This window comes from Miscanthus floridulus, chromosome 7, assembly GCF_019320115.1.
Source record: "Miscanthus floridulus cultivar M001 chromosome 7, ASM1932011v1, whole genome shotgun sequence".
In the NCBI taxonomy this organism is placed as follows: Eukaryota; Viridiplantae; Streptophyta; class Magnoliopsida; order Poales; family Poaceae; genus Miscanthus; species Miscanthus floridulus.
In genome coordinates, this window is record NC_089586.1 from 24,538,303 (window position 1) to 24,566,115 (window position 27,813).

The window sequence follows — 27,813 nt, forward strand, 5'->3', positions numbered from 1 at the left end:
TCGTGGTTATGTCTTGAGGTTATGGAGCAGAGGCCTCAATGTCCATCTCTGTAGCTGTTGCCTCTGCTCTCCTTTCCTCTACTCTATCTTGTCCGGCGAGATGTCACGGACGTTGACGTCGACTTTTCCGAGTTTTAGGAGGGACCTGTATATACGATCGGTCAAAGTGTTAACAGAGGTAACACAGCCAAAGCTTTAGCAAAATTTACAAGCTAAAGGTTTTTTCCTACCTCCTCGTTCGGGTCCAAATCTTCCTCTGTTGGCCTTCTTCTGGCTTCACGTGGGAAAGGATCCTCGTGACTTACATATCCCTCTTCTGAGTCCTCATCCTCTTCTTCTTCGCCTTCAGCAGCCTCTCTTGCTCTTTCTTCTGCTCCCCCTTTCTCCCTGTCACACTGCTCCTGAGTAAGCATCACTTCTAGATCCTTTTTTAATTCATTATCGAACTGCTCCTGAGTAAGCTGGTCCTCTAGTGCTTGCGCCTCATAGGTTGGCTGCTCATCATGCTTGGGGCATCGGGCTACATTGTCTGGTGTCTGCGACATTATTTTGCGCTTTGTTCTAATAGATGCAAGAAAGTGTGCTTTAGGTACACGAGAAGGTATAAGAAATCAAAAAGGTCAATAAACCAAAGTAGTTCTATAAAACAACAATTTATAAAAAAAACGAGTAGTAGCAGTAGTAGAGGCCTCAGAAACATGTCAATCATCATTTGATCATAAACTTAGAGCATCAAGGCATCATAACAGAGAAGAGAGGAGAAGGTAATGTAGGGGCGGCCGCTAATAATGCCAAGTTTCTCACAAGTTCTTGATCATCTGCTCATATTCCATATAATGTATGGACTTGGATAATTTCATCATCGGTAAAACAAAGGAGAGGAGATGAGAGGGGAAATTTGGCAAAAAAAGCAACAGCTGCTTAGCAAACATAGAGCAGCAGCTGATGACAAAAGATAGCTAACATCTATTTCAGCTGCAAATGACATGGTATAAGAGGGGTCAGTGTTTAGCAAAAGACAGCTAACATCTACTAAACACAAGATTAGCACAGACAACTGAAATATATATGTATATTAAACAATCTACTAAACAATGGTATACTACCAAGTATAGAAATAATATGGGTAACCAAAATTATGTGAATATATGCCATGTATACCGTCAAGTATAGAAAAATATCATGTATACTGCCGAGTATAGAAAAAATATTGATTCTATATATCCAACAAAAAAATAATATGGGTAACCAAAGTTATGTGAATATATGCCATGTATACTGCCAAGTATAAAAAAATTTATACTGTAAGCAAATAATATCATGTATACTGCCAAGTATAGAAAAATAGACACATGAAGCTACTGCCTACTAAACTAAAGAATCAATCATATACCAAAAAATTGCAGCCCGGAGTTGCTTTAGAGCAAATGATGTCTCACAAAGATCATCAAAGTTAAAATTTGACACTACTAGTACTCATGTTCAGAAGCCGCAGAAGCTAGCTGCTATGGATTGCAGTGTGTATGAATGAAACAATAAGCAGGCAAGCAAGCAAGCAAACACAGTCGATGCTTACAGGTGAAGCAACAAGCAGGCAAGCAAGCAAATGACATGGTATAAGAGGGGTCAGTGTTTAGCAAAAGACAGCTAACATCTATTTTAGCTGCAAATGACATGGTATAAGAGGGGTCAGTGTTTAGCAAAAGACAGCTAACATATACTAAACACAAGATTATCACAGACAACTGAAATATATATGTATATTAAGCAATCTACTAAACAATGGTATACTGCCAAGTATAGAAATAATATGGGTAACCAAAGTTATGTGAATATATGCCATGTATATTGCCAAGTATAGAAAAATATCATGTATACTGCCAAGTATAAAAAAATTATTGATTCTATATATCCAACAAAAAAATAATATGGGTAACCAAAGTTATGTGAATATATGACATGTATACTGCCAAGTATAGAAAAATTTATACTGTAAGCAAATAATATCATGTATACTGCCAAGTATAGAAAAATGGACACATGAAGCTACTGCCTACTAAACTAAAGAATTAGTCATATACCAAGAAACTGCAGCCCAGGGTTGCTTTAGAGCACATGACGTCTCACAAAGATCATTAAAGTTAAAATTTGACACTACTAGTACTCATGTTCAGAAGCCGTAGAAGCTAGCAGCTATGGATTGCAGTGTGTATGAATGAAGCAACAAGCATGCAAGCAAGCAAGCAAACACAGTCGGTGCTTGCAGATGAAGCAACAAGCAAGCAAGCAAGCAAACACAGTCGGTGCCTCAAATCAATTTTACAATAGCAATGGTAAGAGGCAGTTCTTCCCACGTTTAACAATGTAAAAGATGAGCTCAGATAACAGAGGGAAAGCCACCCATGTATCGATAGACAGTGGTTAACATATTGGCCTCAGATAACAGTTCTTCATCATAGGCAAAAGAAGGTAAGGCCCCAGCAAATCATGAACAACAAAAGTCACAGTTCCTCACAAGGTATTTTAGGGCTTGATTGGTTGCCCGAAGCACTGCAAGGAGGCATTTTAGGGCATAGACCCCAGACTCGTTTCCCCGATAGACAACATACCAAGCCATGGTATTTTGAGCATTAGGGCTTGATTTGCCTCAGATTTAGGGCTTGATTTGCCTCAGATTTAATTGCCTTTTCATTTGACCTTGAACTTGGAGCTTAAGAAACATAGACATCAACAAACCTCAAACAGATAGTAGAAAATCAAGATCATGATAGGCATGAAACCATGAGAGACATCCAGCCTAGCCATCAGATTATCACAACTACCCAGCTATTGCTTGGGCATGGATGTCTCACATGGTTTGATGACAGCCATGAGAAGCATAAGCAGAAGATAGAAGAAACAATGCTCCAGTACCTCACAAGTCCAAGATCATCAATGTGCATAATCCATTACTCAACTGGCACTGTTATCTTCATAGGCATGAAAATGATCTCACAATTGTATCAACCTCAGTAAAAAAATGGTTGACATCATAGGCACAAAAAAATGCAGGCCTTAGCTAACTACAAACTAACTTATGATCATCTTGCAAGCTAACTGCAATCATCCCAGATGGTGAATAAGAACACAAATTGCTGAGGTAAGTTCATGGCTCCCATAGAAGCATGGGACACGTCCATCCTAGCCATCAGGTATGCATGCCTACAACAGTTGCTTGGGAATGGACGTATCCCACTGTTTGATGATAGACATGAGAAAACACAAGAAGACAAAAAAGCACCAATAGGAAGAATACCCACAGCCACCTCAGATTGCTATAGTTTGCATCATTGGCCAAATGATGCGAGTAGGGCAACCAAACATAGGCAAATGCACCAAAGGATGCGGGACGGGCCATATGACGGCTCGGTTTGGGGAACCAATCACGCCCTACATCCACAAGATATGATGTATGGCTGTTCATTAATATTGTTACAAAGTTTCAGCATCTCCTAGCACATGGTGTTTTTTTAAAAAAATTGCGAAAGAAGCTAGACCACAGTTCTAAAATACAATACACACACTTCATCCCCATATATATAACAAATTAAAAGCCCCATTGTCAATGGACTTATGACCTTCTTCGCTTGGTATGTGTTGGCGGGAACTAAGTTTGGTTGTGGCAACACCCATGACAGGAGACACAATAGATCATTGAAACTACAGTCTGACCAGCCGTACTTAGCCTTCAGGATGAGTAGCTCAAGCACAAAACGTAGCAATGTCCAATGTGTCGGACAACCCTTTTCAACACCATACATAGTCTCCTTTGATGCTTTTGTCACCCTTTTCCAAATTTTCTAGACCTTTCGAACGCTTTAGTGAAATCTATAGTCCAAGGGCTCGAATCATGTCCTCCAAATCATCTTCATCCCCGACACGTGCTCCACCATCATTATTTGCACCACCTTCGTTGTTACCATCCCAACCACCAGCATCACCTCCTTGTTCATTACCAAACTCGAGGTCCATTCATGCATCAAGCTCTGCTGAATATTAGGACAGGGATTCTAGGGTTTCGTCGTCGTATTCCTCCTCATCCTCGTCATTTACAATAACCATTTCACCATGATGAATCCACACTGTGTAGTCCTCAAAAAATCCTCGCATAATCAAATATGATCTGATGATAGTCACATCTGTCCATGCCATACGGTTCTTGCAATCTTTACCAGGATAAATAATTGTATCCTTATTCTTTGTCAACGTCGTTGCATGCTTCTTTGTGGCTTCAATAAATTTATCCACCTCTTCACGGAAACCTGCCTTGAACCTTAACGAATCATACATCCAAGAGTTCCTGTACTCCATCTTTTACAACAACAACAAAACAAACATTAAAGGACTACTTATTCATATATATAAAAATGAACCAAATTAATAATTACTTGAGAATAATTGTATATACTTCAAATATATATGAATATAAATCAAATATAATTACATGAAGCATACAAACACACCATGGTAGAGGAAAATTAATTAATGGCCCATTTATCTATAAATAATTAAAATACATATTTGTTGATTACAATAAACAATTTCAAAGACAACAATTAGCAACAATTATATTTTACCCAATATCTTTCATGCAAACCCTAGTCCAATTTCATCAAACATAAATTTATAAAAATGAAATTAATAAAAAAACCAAACCCTAGATCTAGATCTACATGCACATGAAACATCCATAAAACTAACTAATTGTTCACTAAAATCAAGAAACATGGACCAAATAAGGGTATGATCTTGTTCCCCTACCTAATTTACCCAAGTACAATCAAAACTTGAGTCTAATTTGCTTCATAAGTAGCTCAAGCACCATAGAAGAGAGAAAAAAGCAAAACTCTAATTACTCACTAACCAACCAATAAAACTTCAAAAAAATGTGGAATAGCATTTTCTTACCTTCTACAACCTCTCCACCAAAGGATTTGGGACCAAAACCTTCCCCTTTAGTAGAGCAATTTTTGGGAGCTACCCAAGGCCTCCCCACCTTTCTTTCATGGATTGGAGTGAGTGACCCGAGGAGAAAGAAGGTGCTGCAGCTTTTTTATAGGTGGGTCATTTTTAGGGGCGGCTGATGATTGAGTCGTCCCTACAAATTGCAGGTATTTATACATGGGGAATTTGTAGGGACGGCTCAATCACCAGCCGCCCTTACAAATAGAAACACCAGGAGTGGCTGGTGAGTGAGCCACCCCTACAAATCTGACCCATTTGTAGGGGCGGCTCGTATCACCAGTCGCCCCTACTGTTCCATTTGTAGGGGTGGCTGGTCTCGTGGGCCCCAAGCACGCCACTGTAGGGGCGGCTCCATCATTAGCCATCCCTAAAAAAATTTGTCCCGTTGCTACAAATCGTTTTTCATGTAGTGAGCTGCATGCGCACGCTACCCACACTGCGCTGGCTCCAACTCTTCAGTGCCTTGGCTATTTGCCTCAATTTGTAGTCTAAGACATGGCAAGCATCCACGTTCACAAGCAAACAGGCCCACGCGCGCTTGACGATCTCATCAAAGACATCCAGGTGTACCCAAAATCCCTCCAGGTGTACCCAAAATCCCTCAAAACAGAACCTCAGCTTAGCCCAAGAGTTTGACTATAGCTACAACAACAGTGGAGCATGATCCGAGCAGTCGAACGACAGCGACCTGAGGTGGTGATTTCGCTACACTTCAAGCCATGGAATGGTGGCGAAGGCACAGTCAATATGCTCCATAGTAGGATGTTGTCTCTCATTACTCCAAGTGTAGAGCCTTACATGGAGATAGAGCTCATCTACTTGCATGTCATCTAGAGCCCGACGAAAGCGACACATCGACCTGAGGTTTAACCGGTCATTGTTTTTGTCCCTTGCTTGGTAAATCAAGTTGAAGTCGCCATAGATCAACAAGGGGCCATCACAATCCACATGTATCTCCCTGAGTTCATTTAGGAACTCCAGCTTCAGATTTTCCTCGACTGGCCCGTAAACCGTAGCTAACGACCAAGGCTCCGAAGACGAGCCCGCCGGCACTAGATAGACGGTCATGGAAAACTATTGAGCGACATGCCTGTGCACTGACCAGTCATTGCGACACCAGGCTACAACATTTCCTAGAGACCCCAATGGCCGGCAAGCAAACATAGTCAAAGAACATTCCCATTAATTCATTGGCCATAGCCGAGGACAATACATCGATCTTTGTCTCGACAAGACAAAGCATAGAGACACGTTCTTACAACAAGAACTCACGCACAACCGCATGTGGGGCCCTCATATTGAGGCCAAGAACATTCCAGATGAATATGTTAGGACCTAACATGGGACAACAAATTGAGCGACCAGTAGCAGTGACCTAGGCGGCGCGAACGACAGGTGATGTATGCTGCTTCCTTCCTGGGAAAAGGACCTGCATCGCCTCTCGCTTTGAAGGAGTAAGCGGTAGGGTAAAGGCTTCTTAGAACTCTTGAAAGGACGCCTCATCTAGGAGCTGGGTCTCCATCTCAAAGCCTAATCGCTTCATCATTGCCTTCCTGCCTACCTTTCGGGGCGCATCTCCCTATACTTGCTCTTCGCCGCTAGCCTTGTGCTTCTCTTGGGGATGAGCTCATCGTCGTCGACCACCCTTGCCAGCTTGGTGACCCAAAGGATCGACGTTGATAGAATAGGCTATGACAGGGTCTTCTTGAAGGAGTCGATGAAGGCATGAACCAGCATGTGTTCATCGTCATCGTCGTGCGCATCGACAGTCACATGGTCGTCATTCGCCACTATGACCACGAGTTCATGGACCATCTCTGTGGGATGGGAAGGTGAGGACAGACATGCAGCCTGCTCCATGATGATGGTGGGCCTGGGAGAGCTCTGCCCTGAGATGCAATCCTCTGGCCCAGAGAGGCAGAGATCAACCGCATGGTCCACCTCTCTGTCCCTGTCCTCCATGCAGCCGAAGGACGGCCCAAGCACTAGGTCTACCCCATCCCAAGAGGACTAAAAGTCGAGCGCTATGTGGCCCACCAGCAGCTATGGATCCTCCTCTAGGGTGGCCCCCACGACACCAACTACCGGACCTGTGACTCCCATGTGGACAATAGTTGACGGAGCATACAGTAGAACAGGTAGCAACCCTTGGCGTGCAAAGGCCCGCTTCGACGAGCATCGGGTCTGCCGCTGATAGGTTGACAGGAGAGGGTGAGCATGGGTGCCAGAGAGGCAAGTCAACTTGCTTTTCAAAGGGTTGTGCAACATGTGTCCCACACTCGACATGAATCATGCTACCCGCCTAGCGATAGGGCATGGCCACTAGCGGTGCCTTGACTTGCGCCTCCACGGGTTGGACGACACGCGTCCCAGACTCACTAGGAATCTTGCTGCCAGATTGGTGATAGGGCATGGCCATGTGCGACATCTCGACAGGGCAGGTCACCTCACCCACCAAGATGACCCTCCTCGAACCGTATGCCTAGAAGGCGGGCCCTAACCCTGGCCCAAGCGCTGGGTCATCGTCGTGGCCAAAGCGGGTCATCCGTGGCCTTGATCAGCCGTCGCTGCCATTGAATCCTAGGTGGAACCCATTATAGTTGTTATCGTCGATGTCTTCATCATCATCTCCGGCGTTGTACATCTCATCGTCCGACAATGGCGGCAACATGTGCCAGTCTTGGAACTCCACAATCCTAAGCCGCAGTAGGTACCTCAATGCCAGCACCTCATCATGGATGATTTCCCATGACCAGAGATACCAAGGCGAGCCCCCATCGTGCTCCTCCTCAGGCTCAGGGATGGCCATGTCTGGTTGTGTGCACCAGGCTACGACAAACAACTTGCGCTCGTCATCTGGATCCACGAGCGCGTCGGGGTTTGCGATCTCCACCCATGTGCTGGACAAAACCAAGAATAGTTTGAGTGGTGTCAGAGGATCTTGCATGTGTTGGTATCCCCTTCATTCCAATGAGCACCCGGTAGCAGAACGCCCCTGCCAACGCCATGAAAAGATGACTCCATAGGCACCAGCGAAGCACAAACATGGCGGCCGCCGGCCACGGGGTGCTTAGCACCATCTCTAGATCTTCTGGTCAGCTAAAGCGGACGATGAAGTCATTGGGCTTGGTGCGATGCATAGTGACTAGGTTGTCCACAATGCTGAAGTACTCCTCGGACAGGTCCCACACCATCGCCGGCGACACCAGCGACCGAGTGCCCAGCACCAATGCAACTAGGGCAAGAGACAAAGCATCCTCCATCGTTAAGATGGCCGGTGTATGTGGGACAATGACCATCTCCAGAAGCGACATCCTGGCATGCGTCCTTGGCGAAGCCGGTGGCGCCTAAAATTGCTAGGGTAGGGAGTGTGGGACAAGATGTGGGTGCTCTGATGCCCCCGCATCCACCGCATCAGGGCACCATCGGCAGTAGCCCCCATGGTGTCATTGTCGACCGTAATGCCAGCACCGTCGGGAGTAGCATGGGCACCCAACCCCGACGCATCCATAGGCACACCGTGGGCACCCTGCTCCACCCGAGCATCCACTATCGACGCATCCACAAACCCATCACCAGGGTGGTTCGGCATCGGTGGCTCATAGACTGGCAAAATAGAGGGGTCATGACCGATGGAGACCGAACGGGTAGACACAGTGTTCGCAGACGAGGCTCGACGATAGGAGGGTGAGGCCCGGCGATGGTAAGGGCCCCGAGCAAACCCTATGACGTGAACAGGGGAGTGACCATGCTTGCCCTCGCCACATTCGGCGACCGGTGGCAGTGGACAGTCACAGGCTTGATGGCTGGCCTCCTTGCAGTTGAAGCATTTGGATGGCTGAAAGCTCTAGTTTGGTTTTGGTGAATTGATAAAACCCTAAGTGCTAACCTAGTTTATCAAAGTGATCATGAGATAGGTTGCACTATTCCAAGTGGTGGAGAAATGGTGAAGATCATGATGATGGTATGGTGACCATGGTGATCAAGTGCTCGGCTTGGAAAAGAAGAAAGAGAAAAACAAAAAGCTCAAGGCAAAGGTAAAACTTGATAGGAGCTTTTTGGTTTGGTGATTGAGACACTTAGCGAGTGTGATCACATTTAGGATCGATACCCATACTATTAAGAGGCGTGAAACTCATATCAAAATACGGTTATCAAAGTGCCACTAGATGCTCTAACTCAATGTATATGCATTTAGGATCTAGTGGAGAGCTAACACTCTTGAAAATGTTTGTGAAAATATGCTAACACACGTGCACAAGGTGATACACTTGGTGGTTAGCATATTTGAGCAAGGGTGGAGAAGTTGGTGAAGTGGAGGAGATGGTTGTCACTGAAAAACAGTGATCGAACGTAGCCTTCGGGATGACCGGATGCTGAGGTGGTGAGTGTGGTCATTTATAAAATTATTGGCGTGCTCAGGCTCGGTCTGCTGGTTGACCGGACACAGCATGGTAAAAGTGATCGGATGTGCAGGGCCTGCATCCGGTCACAAGTGACATACATTGATGTTAGTTGCTTAGTTTGGCGCGTAGAGGACAAGAACTGACCGGACGCTGTGCTGGGTCTGGTCGAGGTGCATCTAATGCGCCTGATCACATTTGGGTGGCTCTAGATCATCTCTAGAAATGACCTAATGCTAGGTTGCCATAGGGAGCAGCGCGTCCGGTCATGTCTTGGCCAAGGCACGCACGCGCGAGGTCTGCTACTGATCGGCGTGTCTGGTCGTGTGGTGGGCGCGTCCGGTCTTAACACGCGAGGGTTTGAATTGGACCGTTGGAATCATACGCGCAAGGTTGAACGTAGGTGACACGTGGATGGTGATGGTTGAATGGACGCTAGGGAATGCATCCAATCATACCTAATCAGCGCGTCTGGTCAGCCCGAGTTGGGCTACTCTATGAGCCCAACGACTCTATTTCGATGGAACCTCTATAAAAGGTGTTTGTCTGGCTCAAGCTCATTTTCTTGACCATTTGCATTGACATAGTAACCTTTTGAGCTTAGCCAAAGCCCTTACACTCATCTCCATCATAGATTCATCATCTTTGTGAGATTGGGAGTGAATCCAAGTGCATTGCTTGAGTGATTGCATCTAGAGGCACTTGGTGTTCATGTTTTGCTACGGGATTCACTTGTTACTCTTGGTGGTTGTCACCACCTAGACGGCTTGGTGTAGTGAGGATCGTCGAGCGGAGGAAGGTGCTTATCTCTGGCTCTGATTGTGGTGATTGTGAGGGGTTCTTGACCTTTCCCTGGTGAAGCCAAAAAGTACTCTAGTGGATTGCTCGGGGCTTGTGTGATCCTCATCTTGTGTTAGTTGTGCGGCACCCTATTGAGGGTTTGGCGTGTGATGCCAATTAGCGCGTGAACCTCCAAATGAGTGAATCACCACAACGAGGACTAGCTTGCCAACAAGCAAGTGAACCTCGGTAAAAAATCTTGTGTCATCTTGTCCATGGATTTCTTGGTATTCATTGTGATTGATTGGCTCCATCATGGTGATTGTCTTAATTCCTCTACATGGCGGTATAGTCATCGCATCCCCTACCTTGCATTTACATTTCTAGTGTTGCTTCGCTCTTTAGTGTAATTAGTTTTAAGAGCAAGCTTGTGCCAGGTCTAGTGGTTAGTGTGGCTCTTTAGTTAGTCTTTGAGAGCACACTAACTTAGTGTAGTGACATAGCCATTGTGTGCTTAGAGATCATAGACATTAGAATTGTGGTAGGTGGCTTGCTCTTTTAGTAGGCTGGCGCAACACTTGCTTCGCCATTTAATTGCCTAACATATTTGCTAAGTGTTGTTGTAGAAATTTTTAATAGGCTATTCAGCCCCCTCTAGCCATTAGGACCTTTCAAGTGGTATTGGAGCTATGGTCACCGTGATTTGAGGATTAGCAACCTTCGGTGTCAAAATGGCTCAAATCAACAATACTAAGAAGCCACCCTAATTTGATAGCTCCAACTATCTTTATTGGAAGGCTAAGATGACAACATATATCAAGTCAATCAATAGAAAAGTGTGGAAGGTGATGGACACTAATATTGAGATTGCTAATGAAGAGGCTCCCACCGCCGCCGAAGAAGTGCTACTCCAAAACAATGACATTGCTCTTAGTGCCATTTATGATGCTTTGGATGAGAGAACATTTGAGCAAATTAAGAACATTGAGATGGCTCATGAGGCATGGAAGAAGTTGGAGAAATTATTTGAGGGCACTTAAGCCATGAAGGGTGCCAAGGCATACATCCTCAAGGAGAAGTTTGCTAGTTTCAAGATGAAGGATGATGAGAGTGTGTCAGAGATGTTCCATAGGCTTCAAGTGCTTGTCAATAATCTTAAAGCACTTGAAGAAGAAGTGAAGGTCAAGGACTTCTCCCACAAGTTCTTGAGATGCTTACCTTTGAGATTTAGCACATTGGTCACTATTATAATGAGGAGTGGTTTGGACACCATGACACCAAACCAAGTGTTGGGAGATGTGATGACCAAAGACACATATAGAGATGATGATGATAAGGAATAAAAGGAGAAGAAAGATGAGAAGAAGGATGAGAAGAAGAAGAGTGTAGCATTCAAGGCCACATCATCCAAGGACAAGGCAAACCAAGAATCATCAAGTGAAGACGAAGACTTGAGCTTTGATGAGATGGATGATGAGAAGATGGCTCTCTTTGTCAAGAGATTTGGTAAGTTCATGGTGAAGAAGGGCTACCATGCTAGAAGGAAGAAGTCTTCATCCAAGAGCAAGGAAGAGTCAAGAAGGTGCTTCAATTATGGAAGCAAGGATCATCTTGTTGCTCAATGCCCATACAATAGCGATAATGATGATGACAACAAGAAGAGCAAGAAGGACAAGAAGGAAAAGAAAGAAAAGAAGGACAAGATGACCTTCAAGAAGAAGAAGGATGGTTCATATGTGGTCACTTGGGATAGTGATGCTTCATCAAGTGATGATGACAAGACCACCAAGAAGAAGGCTCTTGCAAGCATTGGTATCAATGAGAAGTCTTCTCTCTTCGACACTCTATCATGCTTCATGACTAAGACCACTGAGGTACAAACTTGTGATGATGGAAGTGATGAGGAACATGATAATGAAAGTGAATGTGACAATGATAATAAACCAACTAAAGATGACTAATTAACATGTTAGAAGATGCTAAAGAACATTTTGACATTAAGAGAAGGGAATGCAAAGACTTGCGAAAGGAACTAAAAGCCCTTAAGCAAGCCGTTGATGAGCTCAATGCATCTCATGAGAGGCTAGAGGAAGCCCATGAGAAGCTTGGCAAGGCTCACAAGAAGCTTAAAAAAGCTCATTCCTCTCTACTTGATGAGCAAAATAAGAACAAGCATGTTGTAACATGTGACAAAGGCTTAACTTATGATATAATTGATGAATCATTCTATAAGTCTATCATTATTGCTCCCACTAACCTTCTTATAGCACATCCACTTCTACCTCATCTAATAGTGATGGTTTCACTTGTGATGCCTCACTAATGGTTGAGAATAAGACACTCAAGAAGGAGGTAAAAGAGCTCAATCACACATTGGCTAAGGCCTATGGTGGTGAGGATCGCTTGCTTATGTGCTTGGGTAGCCAAAGAGCTTTTCTCTACAAAGAGGGATTGGGCTATACCCCCAAGAAAGGCAAGGCGGCCTTTGCTCCTCACAAGACTAGTTTTGTGAAGAACAATGGTCGGTTTTGCACTAGTTGCAAGCAAGTTGTTCATGTAGAGAAAAAGTGTATGAAAAAGAAGCCTCAAGCCAATGTATCCTCAATTAAGCTTGATTCTTTCTATGTGCTTACTAAGGGTACAAATGGTGTGAAGGCTAAGTTCATTGGTGCACCATGGATGGGCTCAAAGAAGAAAGCCATTTGGGTACCAAAGAGCTTAGTGACTAACCTTCAAGGACCCAAGAAAGTTTGGGTACCTAAAAAGAATTGATCTTCTTTTGTAGGTCAATTACAAAACCAGAGAAAGGCATTGGGTTCTTGATAGTGGGTGCACTCAACACATGACTGGTGATGCAAGAATGTTCAACTCAATCAATATTCAATACCAATGGCAATGATGGTTATGATAGTATCACATTTGGTGACAATGGCAAAGGCAAGGTCAAAGGGCTTGGTAAGATTATAATATCAAATGACATGAGCATTTCCAACGTATTGCTACTTGCTAGTTGAGAGCTTGAACTTCAATTTGCTATCCGTGGCTCAATTGTGTGGTCTTAGATTCAAAATGCATATCTGGGGTAGATGATGTAGAGATCATAAGTGTAGATGGCTCTAATTTAATTTTCAAATGCTTTAGATATGAGAATCTATATTTGGTTGATTTCAATGCTAGTGAAGCTCAATTGTTAACATGCTTATTCACTAAGTCTAGTATGGGTTGGTTATGGCATAGAAGGCTTGGTTATGTTGGAATGAAACAATTGAATAGATTGGTTAAGCATGACTTGGTTAGAGGCTTAAAATATGTTGTGTTTGAGAAGGATAAGCTTTGTAGCTCTTGTCAAGCTGGCAAACAAGTTGGAAACACTCATCCTAAGAAAAGCATAATGAGCACTAGCAAGGCATTTGAGTTATTGCACATGGATTTATTTGGGTCAACACAATACACTAGCATCGGTGGAAATAAATATGGCTTTATGATAGTAGATAACTATACAAGATACACTTGGGTATTCTTTCTAGTGGACAAGAGTGATGTATTTGCAACTTTCAAATCATTTGTCAAGGGCATGCACAATGAATTTGAAACAACCATCAAGAGAGTCAGAAGCGACAATAATAGTGAGTTCAAGAACACTAGAATTGATGAGTTATATGATGAGTTTGAAATTAGACATCAATTCTCGGCCAAGCACACTCCACAATCAAATGGCCTTATTGAGAGGAAGAATAGAACCTTGATTGACATGGCAATATCAATGTTGAGTGAGTACAATGTGAGTCAATTCTTTTGGGCCGAAGCTATCAACACGGCTTGCTATTGTAGCAATCGCTTGTATTGTCACCCATTGAAAGAGAAGACACCATATGAACTCTTGAATGGTAGGAAGCCCAACATTGCATATTTTTGGGTCTTTGGTTGCAAATGCTATATCTTGAAGAAAGGCACTAGATTGGACAAGTTTAAAAAGAAGTGTGATGAAGGATTCCTTCTTGGTTACTCCACTACAAGCAAAGCATATAGATGTTGGAATTTGGCGAGTGGTACTCTTGAGGAAGTACATGATGTTGAATTTGATGAAACCAAGGGTTCACAAGATGAGAATGAGAACTTAGAAGATGTTAGAGGCATTCTACTTTCAAATGCCATGAAGAACATGGATGTTAGTGAATTGAGGCCTAGGCAAGTGATTGATGAAGAAGATGATCAAGTGCAAGTGCTCTCTAACTCAAATGTGCAAGTTGACACTAATCAAGCAAGTTCAAGTGACTCATGACAATATGCAAGATCAAGTGGCTAGTACATCATCTCAATCTAATGAGCAAGCAAGTGCAAGCAACCAAGTTCTAATATTCCAACCAACCAATATTGCAAGAGGTCATCCATTAGACACTATAATTGAAGATATTTCTAGAGGTGTACAAACTAAATCAAGATTGGCTTCATTTTATGAGTATTTCTCATTTGTGTCATCCATTGAGCCAAAGAAGATAGATGAAGCATTGAAGGATGTTGATTGCATGAGTGCTATGCATGAAGAAATGAACAACTTCACTAGAAATCAAGTATGTGAGTTAGTTGAGAGATCAAAGGGACACAATGTGATTGAAACCAAATGGGTCTATAGAAACAAGCAAGATCAAGATGGAATAGTAGTAAGAAACAAAGCAAGATTGATAACACAAGGATACACTCAAGTTAAAGGTCTTGACTTTAGAGAAACATATGTCCCGGTTGCTAGATTGGAAGCAATTAGAATCTTGCTAGCCTATACTTGTGCCCATAACATCAAGCTCTATCAAATGGATGTCAAGAGTGCATTTCTAAATGGCTACATCAATAAAGAAGTATATATTGAACAACCTCCCGGTTTTGAAGATAACAAGAAACCCGACCATGTATACAAGTTGAAGAAGGCATTGTATGGCTTGAAGCAAGCACCTAGAGCATGGTATAAAAGGTTGAGGGACTTCCTACTCTGAAAGGTTGATGGGTAAGGTTGACACCACTCCTTTCACCAATCTATGTTGATGACATTATCTTTGGATCAACCAATCAAGATTTTTGTGAAGAGTTTGGAAATATGATGGCTAATGAATTTAAGATGTCTACGATTGGAGAGTTGAGTTACTTCCTTGTCTTCAAATCAAGCAATTAAAGAATAGTACATTTGTGAGTCAAGGCAAGTACATCAAAGACATGCTCAAGAAGTTTGACATGAGTGATAGCAAAGCCATTAGCACACCAATGGAACAAATGGAAATTTGGATAGCGATGCAAGTGGCAATATGGTGGATCAAAAGTTATATCGCTCTATGATTGGAAGCCTACTCTATGTGACCGCATCAAGGCCGGATGTCATGTTTAGTGTGTGCATGTGTGCAAAATTTTAAGCCTCATGTAGAGAAAGTTATTTAAAGGCTACAAAGAGAATATTGAGATACTGGAAGTATACACAAAATGTTGGTTTATGATATCCTAAAGGAGCAAAGTTTGAGTTAGTTGGATATTTAGACTCTGATTATGTGGGATGCAAGGTTGAAAGGAAGAGCACTTCGGACACTTATCAATTATTGGGAAGATCACTTGTTTCATGGTCATCAAAGAAGCAAAATAATGTTGCATTATCAACCGCCGAAACTGAATACATATCCGTCGATAGTTATTGTGCACAAATACTTTAGATGAAGGCTACCTTGAATGACTTTGGAATCAAGTTTAATAAAGTGTCATTGTTATGTGACAATGAGAGTGCAATCAAGCTAACCAACAATCTGGTTCAACATGCAAGAACAAAGCACATTGATGTCCGCCACCATTTCATAAGAGATCATCAATAAAAAGGGGATATTTGCATTGAGAGTGTGGGCACCGAAGATCAACTTGCCGACATATTCACCAAGCCACTTGATGAGAAGAGGTTTTGCAAGCTAAGGAATGAGTTGAACATATTGGATTTCTTAAATATGTGTTGATGCACCCCCACTAATATGACATGCCCCCCCCCACAAACACCCATCATAAGAAGAGCATAATGAGCACTAGCAAGGCATTTGAGTTATTGCACATGGATTTGTTTGGGCCAACACAATACACTAGCATTGGTGGAAACAAATATGGCTTTGTGATAGTGGATGACTACACTAGATACACTTGGGCATTCTTTCTAGTGGACAAGAGTGATGTATTTGCAACTAGAGCATGGTATGAGAGGTTGAGGGACTTCCTACTCTCTAAGGGGTTTATTATGGGAAAGGTTGACACCACTCTTTTCACCAAGAAGATTTGTAAGGACTTGTTTGTGTTGCAAATCTATGTTGATGACATCATATTTGGATCAATCAATCAAGACTTTTTGTGAAGAGTTTGGGAAGATGATGGCTAATGAGTTTTAGATATCCATGATTGGAGAGTTGAGTTACTTCCTTGGTATTCAAATCAAGCAATTGAAGAATGGTACATGTATGAGTCAAGACAAGTACATCAAAGATATGCTCAAAAAGTTTGGCATGAATGAGAGCAAATCCATTAGTACACCAATAGGAACAAATGACAATTTGGATAGTGATGCAAGTGGTAACATGGTCGATCAAAAGTTATATCGCTCTATGATTGGAAACCTACTCTATGTGACCGCATTAAGGCCAAATGTCATATTTAGTGTGTGCATGTGTTCAAGATTTAAAGCCTCACCAAGAAAAAGTCATTGGAAGGCTACAAAGAGAATATTGAGGTAAGCATACACAAAATGTTAGTTTGTATTATCCCAAAGGAGCAAAGTTTGAGCTAGTTGGTTACTCAGACTCGGATTATGTGGGATGCAAGGTTGAAAGGAAGAGCACCTCAGGCACATATCAATTATTGGGAAGATCACTTGTTTCATGGTTATCAAAGAAGCAAAATAGTGTTGCATTATCAACCGCTGAAGCCGAATATATATCCACCGATAGTTGTTGTGCACAAATACTTTGGATGAATGCCACCTTGAATGACTTTGGGATCAAGTTCAAGAAAGCGCCATTGCTTTGTGACAATGAGAGTGTAAACAAGCTAACCAACAATCCGGTTCAACATGCAAGAACAAAGCACATTGATGTCCGCCACCATTTCATTACAGATCATCAACAAAAAGAGGACATTTGCATTGAGAGTGTAGGAACCGAAGATCAACTTGCCGATATATTCACCAAGCCATTAGATAAGAAAAGGTTTTGCAAGCTAAGAAATGAGTTGAACATATTAGATTTCTCAAATATGTGTTGATGCACCCCCATTTATATGACATGCCTCTCCTTTGAGCAATCCAAGGTAAAAGTTGATTGACATGCATACATCCTTTGCTAAGGACATGTTTAGTGCATCTAGTTATTTTTCACATTAATAGGCTCATTCATGAAAATCAAATAAATTTAATACTTGTATGGTACCGCTATTGCTTCTATGCTTGACTTGATCTAGTGGTGGCACATGACATGTTTATGTGCTTGTAAACCTAGTGTTTGATCTAGAAAATGAGCTATAAGTATTTAACTCAACATGGTACAATATAACCCTTATTTGGAGGTGTAAAGAAGCTTGTCCTTGAATCAAACCGAGTTAAATGTCTTTGGCAAGTATTCTAGATTGAACCAAATTTGGGAAAATGATCCTCACTCTATTGATTGACATTGATAATCTTAATCTATCTAAAGTTAAACCTTTGTGGTCATTGATGATAAAGGAGGAGAAGTAATGCACAAAGATAGTGAAAAGATGACAAAGGGGGAGAACTTTGACATAAGGGATGAAATATAAAAGTAAGGGGATCAATTAAAATTTGGAGCACACAAGTAGGGGGAGCAAGCTCATAAACTTGATTGATGCATTTGAATGTGCATTTCATATGTTTGCTTGCATGGTATAAGTTTTAAATTAAAATTCCATGCTTGTGTAGTGTATGCTAGTTGTATGTTTGATTGATGAAATGAAAAACTAGCATGAATAGGTTGAGTAACTAGACTTATGTTTACATTGTGAAAAACTAGACCCTTGCTTCTAATGTTGATCTCACGGGATATTCTAGTTTTTGTGTATGTCTAGTTACTAATAGTGCTAAGGATGGTATATTTGGTGCACTCCAATTGGTATCACGCTTCAAAGGTCCATCTCTTATACCTTAGCATCATTTGGTCGATATTGCCTTCCCACATTTCTAATCCATGTATATGTGCAAGCTTCAATCCAAACTCTTAGCATATATGTTGGGGGAGCAAATGCTACCAATGGGGTTCATGAAACTTGTCCATATCCTTTTACACATGGTAAATATGCTTGGGCAAGCAACATGGATTCAAATGAATTTTAATTCATATGTTTGTGAAAGGGTTGTCATCAATTATCAAAAAGGGGGAGATTGAAAGCTCTAGTTTGGTTTTGGTGAATTGATGAAATCCTAAGTGCTAACCTAGTTTATCAAAGTGATCATGAGATAGGTAGCACTATTCCAAGTGGTAGAGCAATGGTGAAGATCATGATGATGGTGTGGTGACCATGGTGATCAAGTGCTCGGCTTGAAAAAGAAGAAAGAGAAAAATAAAAAGTTCAAGGCAAAGGTGAAACTTGATAGAAGCTTTTTGGTTTAGTGATCGAGACACTTAGCGAGTGTGATCACATTTAGGATCGATAGCCATACTATTAAGAGGGGTGAAACTCGTATCGAAATACGGTTATCAAAGTGCCACTATATGCTCTAACTCATTGTATATGCATTTAGGATCTAGTGGAGAGATAACACTCTTGAAATTTTTTGTGAAAATATGCTAATACACGTGCATAAGGTGATACACTTGGTGGTTGACACATTTGAGCAAAGGTGGAGAAGTTGGTGAAGTGGAGGAGATGGTTGTCACTGAAAAACAGTGACCGAACGCAGCCTTTGGGATGACCAGACGTTGAGGTGGTGAGTCCGGTCATTTATAAAATTGTTGGCGCGCTCGGGCTCGGTCTACTAGTTGACTGGACGTAGCACAGTAAAAGTGACCGGACGCACAGGGCCTACGTCCAGTCACTGATGACGTACGCTGATGTCAATCGCTCAGTTTGGCACGTAGAGGAGAATAACTGACCGGACGCTGGGCTGGGTCCGGTCGAGGTGCATTTGACGCATCTGATCACGTTTGGGCGGCTCTGGATCATCTCTGGAAATTACCTGACGCTGGGTTACCATATGGAGCAGCGCGTCCAGTCGTGTCTTGGTCGTGGCATGCGCGCGCGAGGTCTGCTACTGATCGGCGCATCCGGTCTTAATTTAACGCGCGAGGGTTTGATTTTGACAGTTGGAATCGTATGCGCGAGGTTGAACGGAGGTGATACGTGGACGACGATGGTTGATCGGACGCTGGGGCATATGTCCGATAATACCTGATCGGCGCATCCGACAGCCCGAATTGGGCTGCTCTATGAGCCCAACAGCTCTATTTCGATGGAGCCTCTATAAAAGGTGTTTGGCCGGCTCAAGCTCATTCTCGTGGCCATTTGTATTGACATAGCAACTTTGCGAGCTTAGCCAAAGCCTTCCCACTCATCTCCATCATAGATTCATCATCTTTGTGAGATTGGGAGTGAATCCAAGTGCATTGCTTGAGTAATTGCATCTAGAGGCACTTGGTGTTCGTGTTTCGCTGTGGGATTCGTTTGTTACTCTTGGTGGTTGCCGCCACCTAGACGACTTGGTATAGGGAGGATCATCAAGCGGATGAAAGTGATTGCCAATGGTTCCGATTGTGGTGATTGTGAGGGGTTCTTGACCTTTCCCCGGCGGAGAGTCAAAAGGTACTTTAGTGGATTGCTCGTGGCTTGTGTGATCCTCATCTCGTGTTGGTTGTGCGGCACTCTATTGAGGGTTTGGCATGTAATGCCAATTAGTGTGTGAACCTCTAAGTGAGTGAATCGCCACAACGAGGACTAGCTTGCTGGCAAGCAAGTGAACCTCGGTAAAAAAATCTTGTGTCATCTTGTCCGATGATTTCTTGGTATTCATTGTGATTGATTGGCTTCATCATTGTGATTGGCTCAATTCCTCTATACGACGGTATAATCATCACATCCCCTACCTTGCATTTACATTTCTAGTGTTGCTTCGCTCTTTAGTATAACTAGTTTTGAGAGCAAGCTTGTATCGGTTCTAGTGGTTAGTATGGCTCTTTAGTTAGTCTTTGAGAGCACACTAACTTAGTGTAGTGACATAGCCATTGTGTGCTTAGAGATCATAGATACTAAAATTGTGATAGGTGGCTTGCTCTTTTAGTAGGCTAGCGTAACACTTATTTCGCCGTTTAATTGTCTAACATATTTGCTAAGTGTTATTGTAGAAATTTTAATAGGCTATTCACCCCCTCTCTCTTTAGCTATTATGACCTTTCAACGGCATCATGCAGTCCGCGCGCACGTGATCAGAAGCCAGGCAGCTGAAGCACTTACAGACTGTTCGTTTGGCTGTGGCTTATCGTAAACGATCGTAAATTTTCAGCCAGAACATTATTTTTCTCTCACACAAACTAGCCAGCAGCACTTCTTCACGAACCAGCAACGATACGAACCAGCCAACCGATAACCAGATCTAGGGGGACCGGACGCGACTTGCCACGACAGCACGCCGCCAACTCCGGCGGCTGTGGACTTGCTTGAAGCCGTCCAAGTCCGGCTCAGCGGTTGTGCGGGCAGGATGGACGACGATGGATACCAACTTGTGCGGACGCGGAGATGGCGGCCTAGAGTTGGCGCGACCCGCGTCGGCCATGAAACTCGCGTGGTTGCGAAGACGGTGGCGCCTGCGCTGCTTCCTCGGAAGGCGGATAGCCTTCCCACGACCCACGGGCGGCGACGCGTTGGAGTCGTCGAGGGATGCCTCGGAGTGAGAGAAGCACAGCCTCCCCCCCACCCCCCCCCTCCCGCCGACCCCCCCAGGAGACGCGGAGAAAGGCTCCGCGTTCAGGTCAAGGGAGCTGGACCGAAGGACGTGGGTGGCGTGGGCAGCGGCAGCAAGCGGAGGAAGGTGCTGGAAGGTGGATCTCGCCGAGCTCCGGGTAGCCTCCTCCTCCTCCTCAACCTCGTCCGTCCCGAAGCGGCGGGAGGGGAAGCCGCGCTCCATACGTGAGTGGTCGGCGCGATCGGAGTGGTCAGCGGTGAGGGCTGGTGGACGCCGGGGCCAGGGTGGCCGGCGGCGGCGGAAGGGGGTGGGAGCTTACCTCACTCGCTCACCTATGGTGCCTGCCTAATGATATAGCCTTCAGCCCCCTTAGTGAATGTACTTATATTTCGATCCCAACTCCTGAGAAATGCCACTGGTAAAAAACTCCCTCAAGTAGATAGACGCATGGAGCCATAGACATCTTACTCATAACTGCGATACTCTGCTACCTGCTACCTGCGATACTCAGTTTTTCTGTGTGGTTATCTTTCTTGTTGGTATCCACTCTGCTACCTGCGATACTCAGTTTGTGGTTTAAAAATTTACTTATTTGCTTGGCAAATAGGCTTTATAATTTCAAAAGTCACAGAATGATAAGAATAAAACCTATTGTACATCTCCTCTCATATTATCTGATCTTTGCATCACTGCAATACATATCAAGTAGCACTACTGAGGAACTATAAGTTTTACACACTGCTAGGTGCTGAACTACTGATATCACGATGGTAAAGGGGAAAAAAAGCTCTCCAGTTGTCTGTTGAGCATTCTTGCTTGCCTGTTATTCCAAATCAGCGACTTATTTGAATGGGGCTACAAATTTGGAAAGTAGTGCCTAGTTATCATGCAAATTGCAAAATTTCAGTGATGGCCGCTTCCTTGTTGCAAATTTACCAGTCCAAAGTATGTTCCAGCAGAACCCTTGGCCATGAGGGATGCATGTGTACCTGTCTCCACAACAATTCCTTTCTCAAGCACAGTGATCTGGTCGCAGTTCTGGATAGTGCTTAGCCTATGTGCCACAACTACACTAGTCCTGCCAATTGACACTCGGTCCAGCGCCTCTTGCACCACCTTCTCCGACTGGCTGTCCAGTGCACTTGTAGCTTCATCCAGTAGCAAGATAGCAGGGTTCTTCAAGATTGCACGGGCGATTGCAATGCGCTGCTTCTGACCTCCTGAAAGCTGAACACCCCGCTCACCACACCATGTGTCATATCCATCCTTTAGGTTGCTAATAAAGCCATGTGCATTGGCGGACATTGATGCATTCTCAATTTCCGCCTCACTCGCTCTTTCTGTTCCATACATAATGTTCTCTCTAATGGTACCTGCAAATAATGTCGGCTCCTGGCTGACTAGTCCAATGTGCCGTCGCAGGGTTCGGAGATTGTATATTTTGATGTCCCTACCATCGACCTCTACCACCCCCCTCAGTGGCTCGTAGAACCGCTCTATAAGTCCAATGATTGTTGATTTGCCTGAACCACTTTGCCCAACAAGGGCTGTCGACATGCCTGGCTGTATGCTTAAGTTGAATCCTTTGAAGATGACCACATCTGGCCTTGATGGGTATGCAAAATCAACTTCTTTAATGTTGACCTCACCCATGAGTTTCTCTGGTTTGTATCCCTCAGGGCTGTCAGGGTTAATTTCTGATTCCCGGTCAAGAATAGAAAACACTGAAGCGACTGCATCAGCACCCTTAGCAAGGTCTGTTGTCACGCTACCTGCATCTGCAATTACACGCCCTGTGCCTACTAGAATTGTGAAGGTTTGGTAGAGGGCCTTAGCAGTAATGTGATGTTCAGCAATGAGCTTGCCACCATACCAGAAGTCGAGGGCTGCAGTGCATCTCAAAAGACACATGGACGTGCTGAGGCCAAGACCTGCAAACCATGATTGCCGAATGCTTTCATTGCGTGGTCCCTCCTGTGCTTGGTCAAAGAGGCGCAAGATGCGTTCTTGGGATGAGAAAGCAGTGATGGTGCGAAGATTAGAGACAGCCTCAGCTGCTAGCTTACTACATTCAGATTGTGCCTGTATAGATTGCTTTGACATGCTCTTTAGTAAGACACGACGAGCATAAAAGCAGATGATGATAAGAGGCTGGACTGCTATCATCACAAGGGCCAAACGCCAGGCAATTATCAGACCCATGACGCAGGCAATGAGAACAGCAGAAATTGTTTGGATCACCAGAGACGTTCTATCACCCACTAGTGACCTCACCTACAACACAAATATTATGTCCTATAAGTTACTCTTGTTTTCTAAATACTCATAAGCTTCAATCAAAATTTTTATACTTACAACGTTGGTGTCCTTGGCAAGCTGTGAGCATATGACACCACTTGAGTTGTCATCACGGTCAAACCACCCAATCTCGAAAGTGAGAATTTTCTCAAGCATATGTTCCCTAATCCTCTTGGTAAGGTATTCCCCCATAGCATCAAAGTTGTAATGCTGCCCAATATTGATCAGGAATGTGAGCACTGCAAGGGCGGCAAAGAAAAGTGCATGGGTCCTTGTTTTGTCCTTGATCTCTTCATGATCTGTCAAGAAGTAGATAGAGATCATGCTCCCCATGGCGTATGAGTATGCAGGTTGTATGCCACCGAACACGATTGCACTAGAGCCTCCTATCAGTGCCTGCTTCCACTCTGGTGCATTAAGCATAAGTAGCCTTGTGAATGATGGCACAGGTGTCTTTGGCTTGCCTATGTCGTAATCATCTTTTGCATTGTCCGCTGACCTCCTTGAGCTTGAGCTGCAAGCTGCAGAGAGTCTCCTACTCACACTATGGCTGCTGTATTGTCCCATATTAGATGTACTTTCAGTTCCACCAACCTCTGTAGCCTCCCTTGAATATCTGTTCTGTTGAAGTTGGACAAGAGATGAGTAGAGGCCATTCTCATTTGCAGTGAGCTCATCATGGGAGCCCAACTCCACGACCTCACCAGACTTCATAGCAGCAATTAAATGAGCATTTCGGATGGTGGAGAGCCGATGTGCAATGACAATAGTAGTTCGGCCCATGGAGGCCAGGTCAAGTGCCTCCTGTACCACACGCTCTGAGTTAGTGTCCAATGCACTGGTGGCTTCATCCAGGAGAAGGATCTTGGGTGACTTCAGGATTGCTCTGGCAATTGCAATCCTTTGTTTCTGCCCTCCAGACATCTGGACACCACGCTCACCCACCTGTTTTTTTTTTTGTTCCAGACATGGTTAGTGTCAAATTACTAAGGATGGCCAACAATTCATAGAAGTAGAAAAATTTTTAGTTCCAAGGTCATTGATTTGAGCAATTTCAATAGATGAAAACGAAACAGTTTCTCGACAAAGATAACATTCTGTAACTTCGGCTGTGTTTGGAGGGGCTCCGACCGGTACCGGCTCAGCTGCACTGTGACGGAGACAGCCTGAGCACCCAAAACCCAGCTCCTCGGGTTCGTGTCTAGTGGCAGGCGGAGCCGGAGCCTTTTAAAGGCAGCGCACAGTGACGCACAGGACCGAACAGTGCAAGCGCAGCGAGCCGGAGCCGCTGAGAGCGTCACCAAACGCAGACAGAAAACATAACTCAAGTTTGCTGTAGCAAGAAGATAAAGAATTGGGCATTTTTTTCATTTGCAATTTTTTTGAACGGTTTTCATCTGCAAATTTTGGTTTGTATGTATCCCCTCTTTTTTCTATTTCAAAAACTTGCTTATAGCAGCTAATATCTGCATTACGTTATTAACAACTGTTATAAACTGGTCAAGACCTCCCCTTGTTATTAGAATAATATATATGAAATGTTGGTGCGACACTTGTGCAAAACTGGCATGCTTTTCTGCCATTTCAATGTTGAAGGTAACTTCGATCATCTATCTCAATTATTCTATTGTTTTGGGCTATGTACACAAATTTGCCTAAAAAACCGTGTACAGAAGCTGTCAATGGCCGGGCTCTTTTTTTTTTTTGATACAGGGCTCTGTTTGTTGGGGATGAACATCGAATTTACATGATATAAGTAAAGGAATAAGTAAACATCTTGGAATTGGATTGATATTAGATTGTTCAAAGTGATCCTTTGTGAACATTTTTTAGAAAAAAGTATTTGTGCAGTATTTACACATAGTTGGCTGAGTTTGATGCCACTACTATACTATTCTTGGATTGTTTTTTGATCGTCAATCGGAATCTGCATCAGCATTTCAGTTTGAACCATTCAACTTTGTCTTTTACTCTTCTGTTTTCAGATTAAATTCAAAAAAGCCTCTGTTAGATTTGGACTTGGGAGGACAAAGAAGTATCTGCACGACAACAAGTGCACAGGAAGCCGCCACAGTACCTGCGTGTCATAGCCCTGCGGCAGCTGGGCGATGAAGCTGTGCGCGTTGGCCGCCTTCGCCGCGGCGACGACCTCCTCCTCCGTCGCGTCCTCCTTACCGAGCAGGATGTTCTCCCTGATGGACGTCGCGAACAGCGCGGGCTCCTGGCTGACGAGCCCCATCTGCGCGCGCAGCCACTTAAGCCGCAGCCGCCGGATGTCCACGCCGTCCAGGGTCACCTCTCCGGTCGACGGGTCGTAGAAGCGCTCCAGCAGCGCGATGACCGTCGACTTCCCTGACCCGCTGCTGCCGACCAGTGCCACCGTGTGACCCGCCGGAATGTGCAGGTTGAAGCTTACTAAGACGGGGCTCTCCGGCCGCGACGGGTAGCAGAATTCTACGTTCCTGAACACCACCTCGCCGGCGACGTTGGCGAGCTCCTCACCGGCGTCACTCTCCGAGTCGATCTTGGGCACTCGCCGGATTAGCTCCTGGATCCTGTCGGCCGCGGCGCTCGCCTCCGAGAAGTACTTGACGTTCGACAGCCCGGACCCCAGCGCTCTGCATGCACATGGTTCGTGATGGCAATACAATGTTAACCAAAAAAAAAAAAAAAACCGGTTTGGTTTGCAGCTAGCTAGCTAGTAGTATTTACGTACGTTCCTCCGATGATAATGGCAGTGGAGACGGCGTAGACGGTGCCGCCCTTGTAGCCGTGGTACATGACCAGCCGGCTGCCGTACCAGACGCTGAAGGCATAGATGGCGAAGCTGACGCCACTGCTGCCAATGGCGACACCCTTGGCGAGACCCTGCTTGATCCCGAGCCGCGTGGACTCCTCGAGCGCGGCGGAGAACCGCGCCAAGGTGCTCCTCTCCGCGACGAACGAGTACACGGTGCGCACCGACGACACGGCCTGCTCCGCGACAGCGCCCGGGCGCGTGTACTGCTCCCTGATCCGGCGCGCGAGGCCGATGAGGACGCGGCCGTAGAGGAAGCCGGGCACGACGAGCAGCAGCACGGTCGGCAGCAGCACGAGCGCCAGCTGCCTGAGCAGCGCGAGCCCGACGGCGTAGCCGCCCAGGAACGTGGAGCAGTTCATCACGAAGTTGGGCAGCTTCTCGCTCAGCACGTCCTGCACCACGAGGCTGTCGCTGGAGACGCTGGCGATCACGTCCGACGTGGTGCCGGCCTTGAGGTCGAAGTACTCCACGTCCTGCCGGAGCACCGCCCGCAGGTAGCGCAGCCGCATCCGCGACGCCTGCCGCTCCGCCGTCCGCGTCCAGCAGCACCCCTCTGCATGCACGTCAGACGCGGCGAGAAGAACACATGATGAGCATGGACGGACAGGGCAGCTGCATGTGGCACTGAAGTGCATGCAAGCCTGTGCTGTGCAGTGCAGCACGCACGTACTCACCTAGGAACGCCATGATCCAGTTGCCGGCCGCCAAGTAGAGTATGTTCCGCGCGTTCTGATAGGGAGACCCGGCGTGTGCGTCCATCAGTGAAGGTGTTCACATCACATTGGCTTAATTTGCTACGATTATTGCACGTCAGAGAGAGTACTACCTCGTTCATCTTGGAGGTAATGTCGTTGAAGATGCGGTTGGCGAGGAACAGCATCATCGGCGTGGACAAGCCGTCTCCCACGGCGCCCACCAGGCCCAGCACCATCAGGGCCATGTCCGCCGCGTCCGCGTGCATGAACACCGACGCGAACGACCACGCCACCGGCGCCGCCACCATCTGCTTCGATGTCCCTAGTGTCATGTGCGTCTTGCTAGATAGCTAGCTAGCCGGCGCGCTGCAGCACGTACGCCGGCCGCCGGGCCGGACTTGTGGTCTTGTGGCGGACGTACAGCGGCGGGCCGGCGGCTACGGCTATGTAATCGATCCGTCAATTTTGCCTTCTTTTCAGGCCGGCAGCTTCTGACGCTTACATTACATATATACACGCCATAGGGTGGCACTGGCACAGGTGCGTAACAAGCAGCAGTGTACCTGCATGCCCGGTAGACGAAGCCAAGTTGGGTTGGCACTGGCAGCACGCGGTTGGGCCCGGGGTCGGGTTTCTTCGTCAAGGGCCACGTGGCAACGTATCTGCTCACTGCCCTCAAGCAGCCGAAGAAATTTTGTGCTTGTATGCATGCAGTCAACAGCTGAGCAGCGGCGGCAAACTGGTTCATCAACTGCTCAAGGGACCTCGCTTTCAGCCGGCGGCACACACTTTTCACCAGCCATGCCGCCGGTCACCTCGTTACCATGCAGCATGCATGACACGTCCTGGCGTATGCGGTATGCATGTCAGTCCGGTTCTCTGTTCTGACGGCCATTGCTAGGCCATGCATGCCCATTCAGC

The 27,813-nt window shown here is 45.1% G+C and overlaps 1 protein-coding gene across 1 annotated transcript; it reads right to left on the minus strand.

Annotated features, from left to right (window-relative positions):
* Positions 1-22,002: 22,002 nt before the first annotated feature.
* LOC136465226 (putative multidrug resistance protein) lies at positions 22,003-27,224 on the minus strand. Its single transcript, XM_066464046.1, has 6 exons — positions 27,024-27,224; positions 26,872-26,926; positions 26,114-26,750; positions 25,475-26,015; positions 23,455-24,342; positions 22,003-23,373 (listed from the first exon to the last, which is right to left on the minus strand). Exons 1-6 carry the CDS (start codon positions 27,222-27,224, stop codon positions 22,003-22,005), a joined length of 3,693 nt encoding a protein of 1,230 aa, XP_066320143.1.
* Between the last annotated feature and the right edge of the window lie 589 nt (positions 27,225-27,813).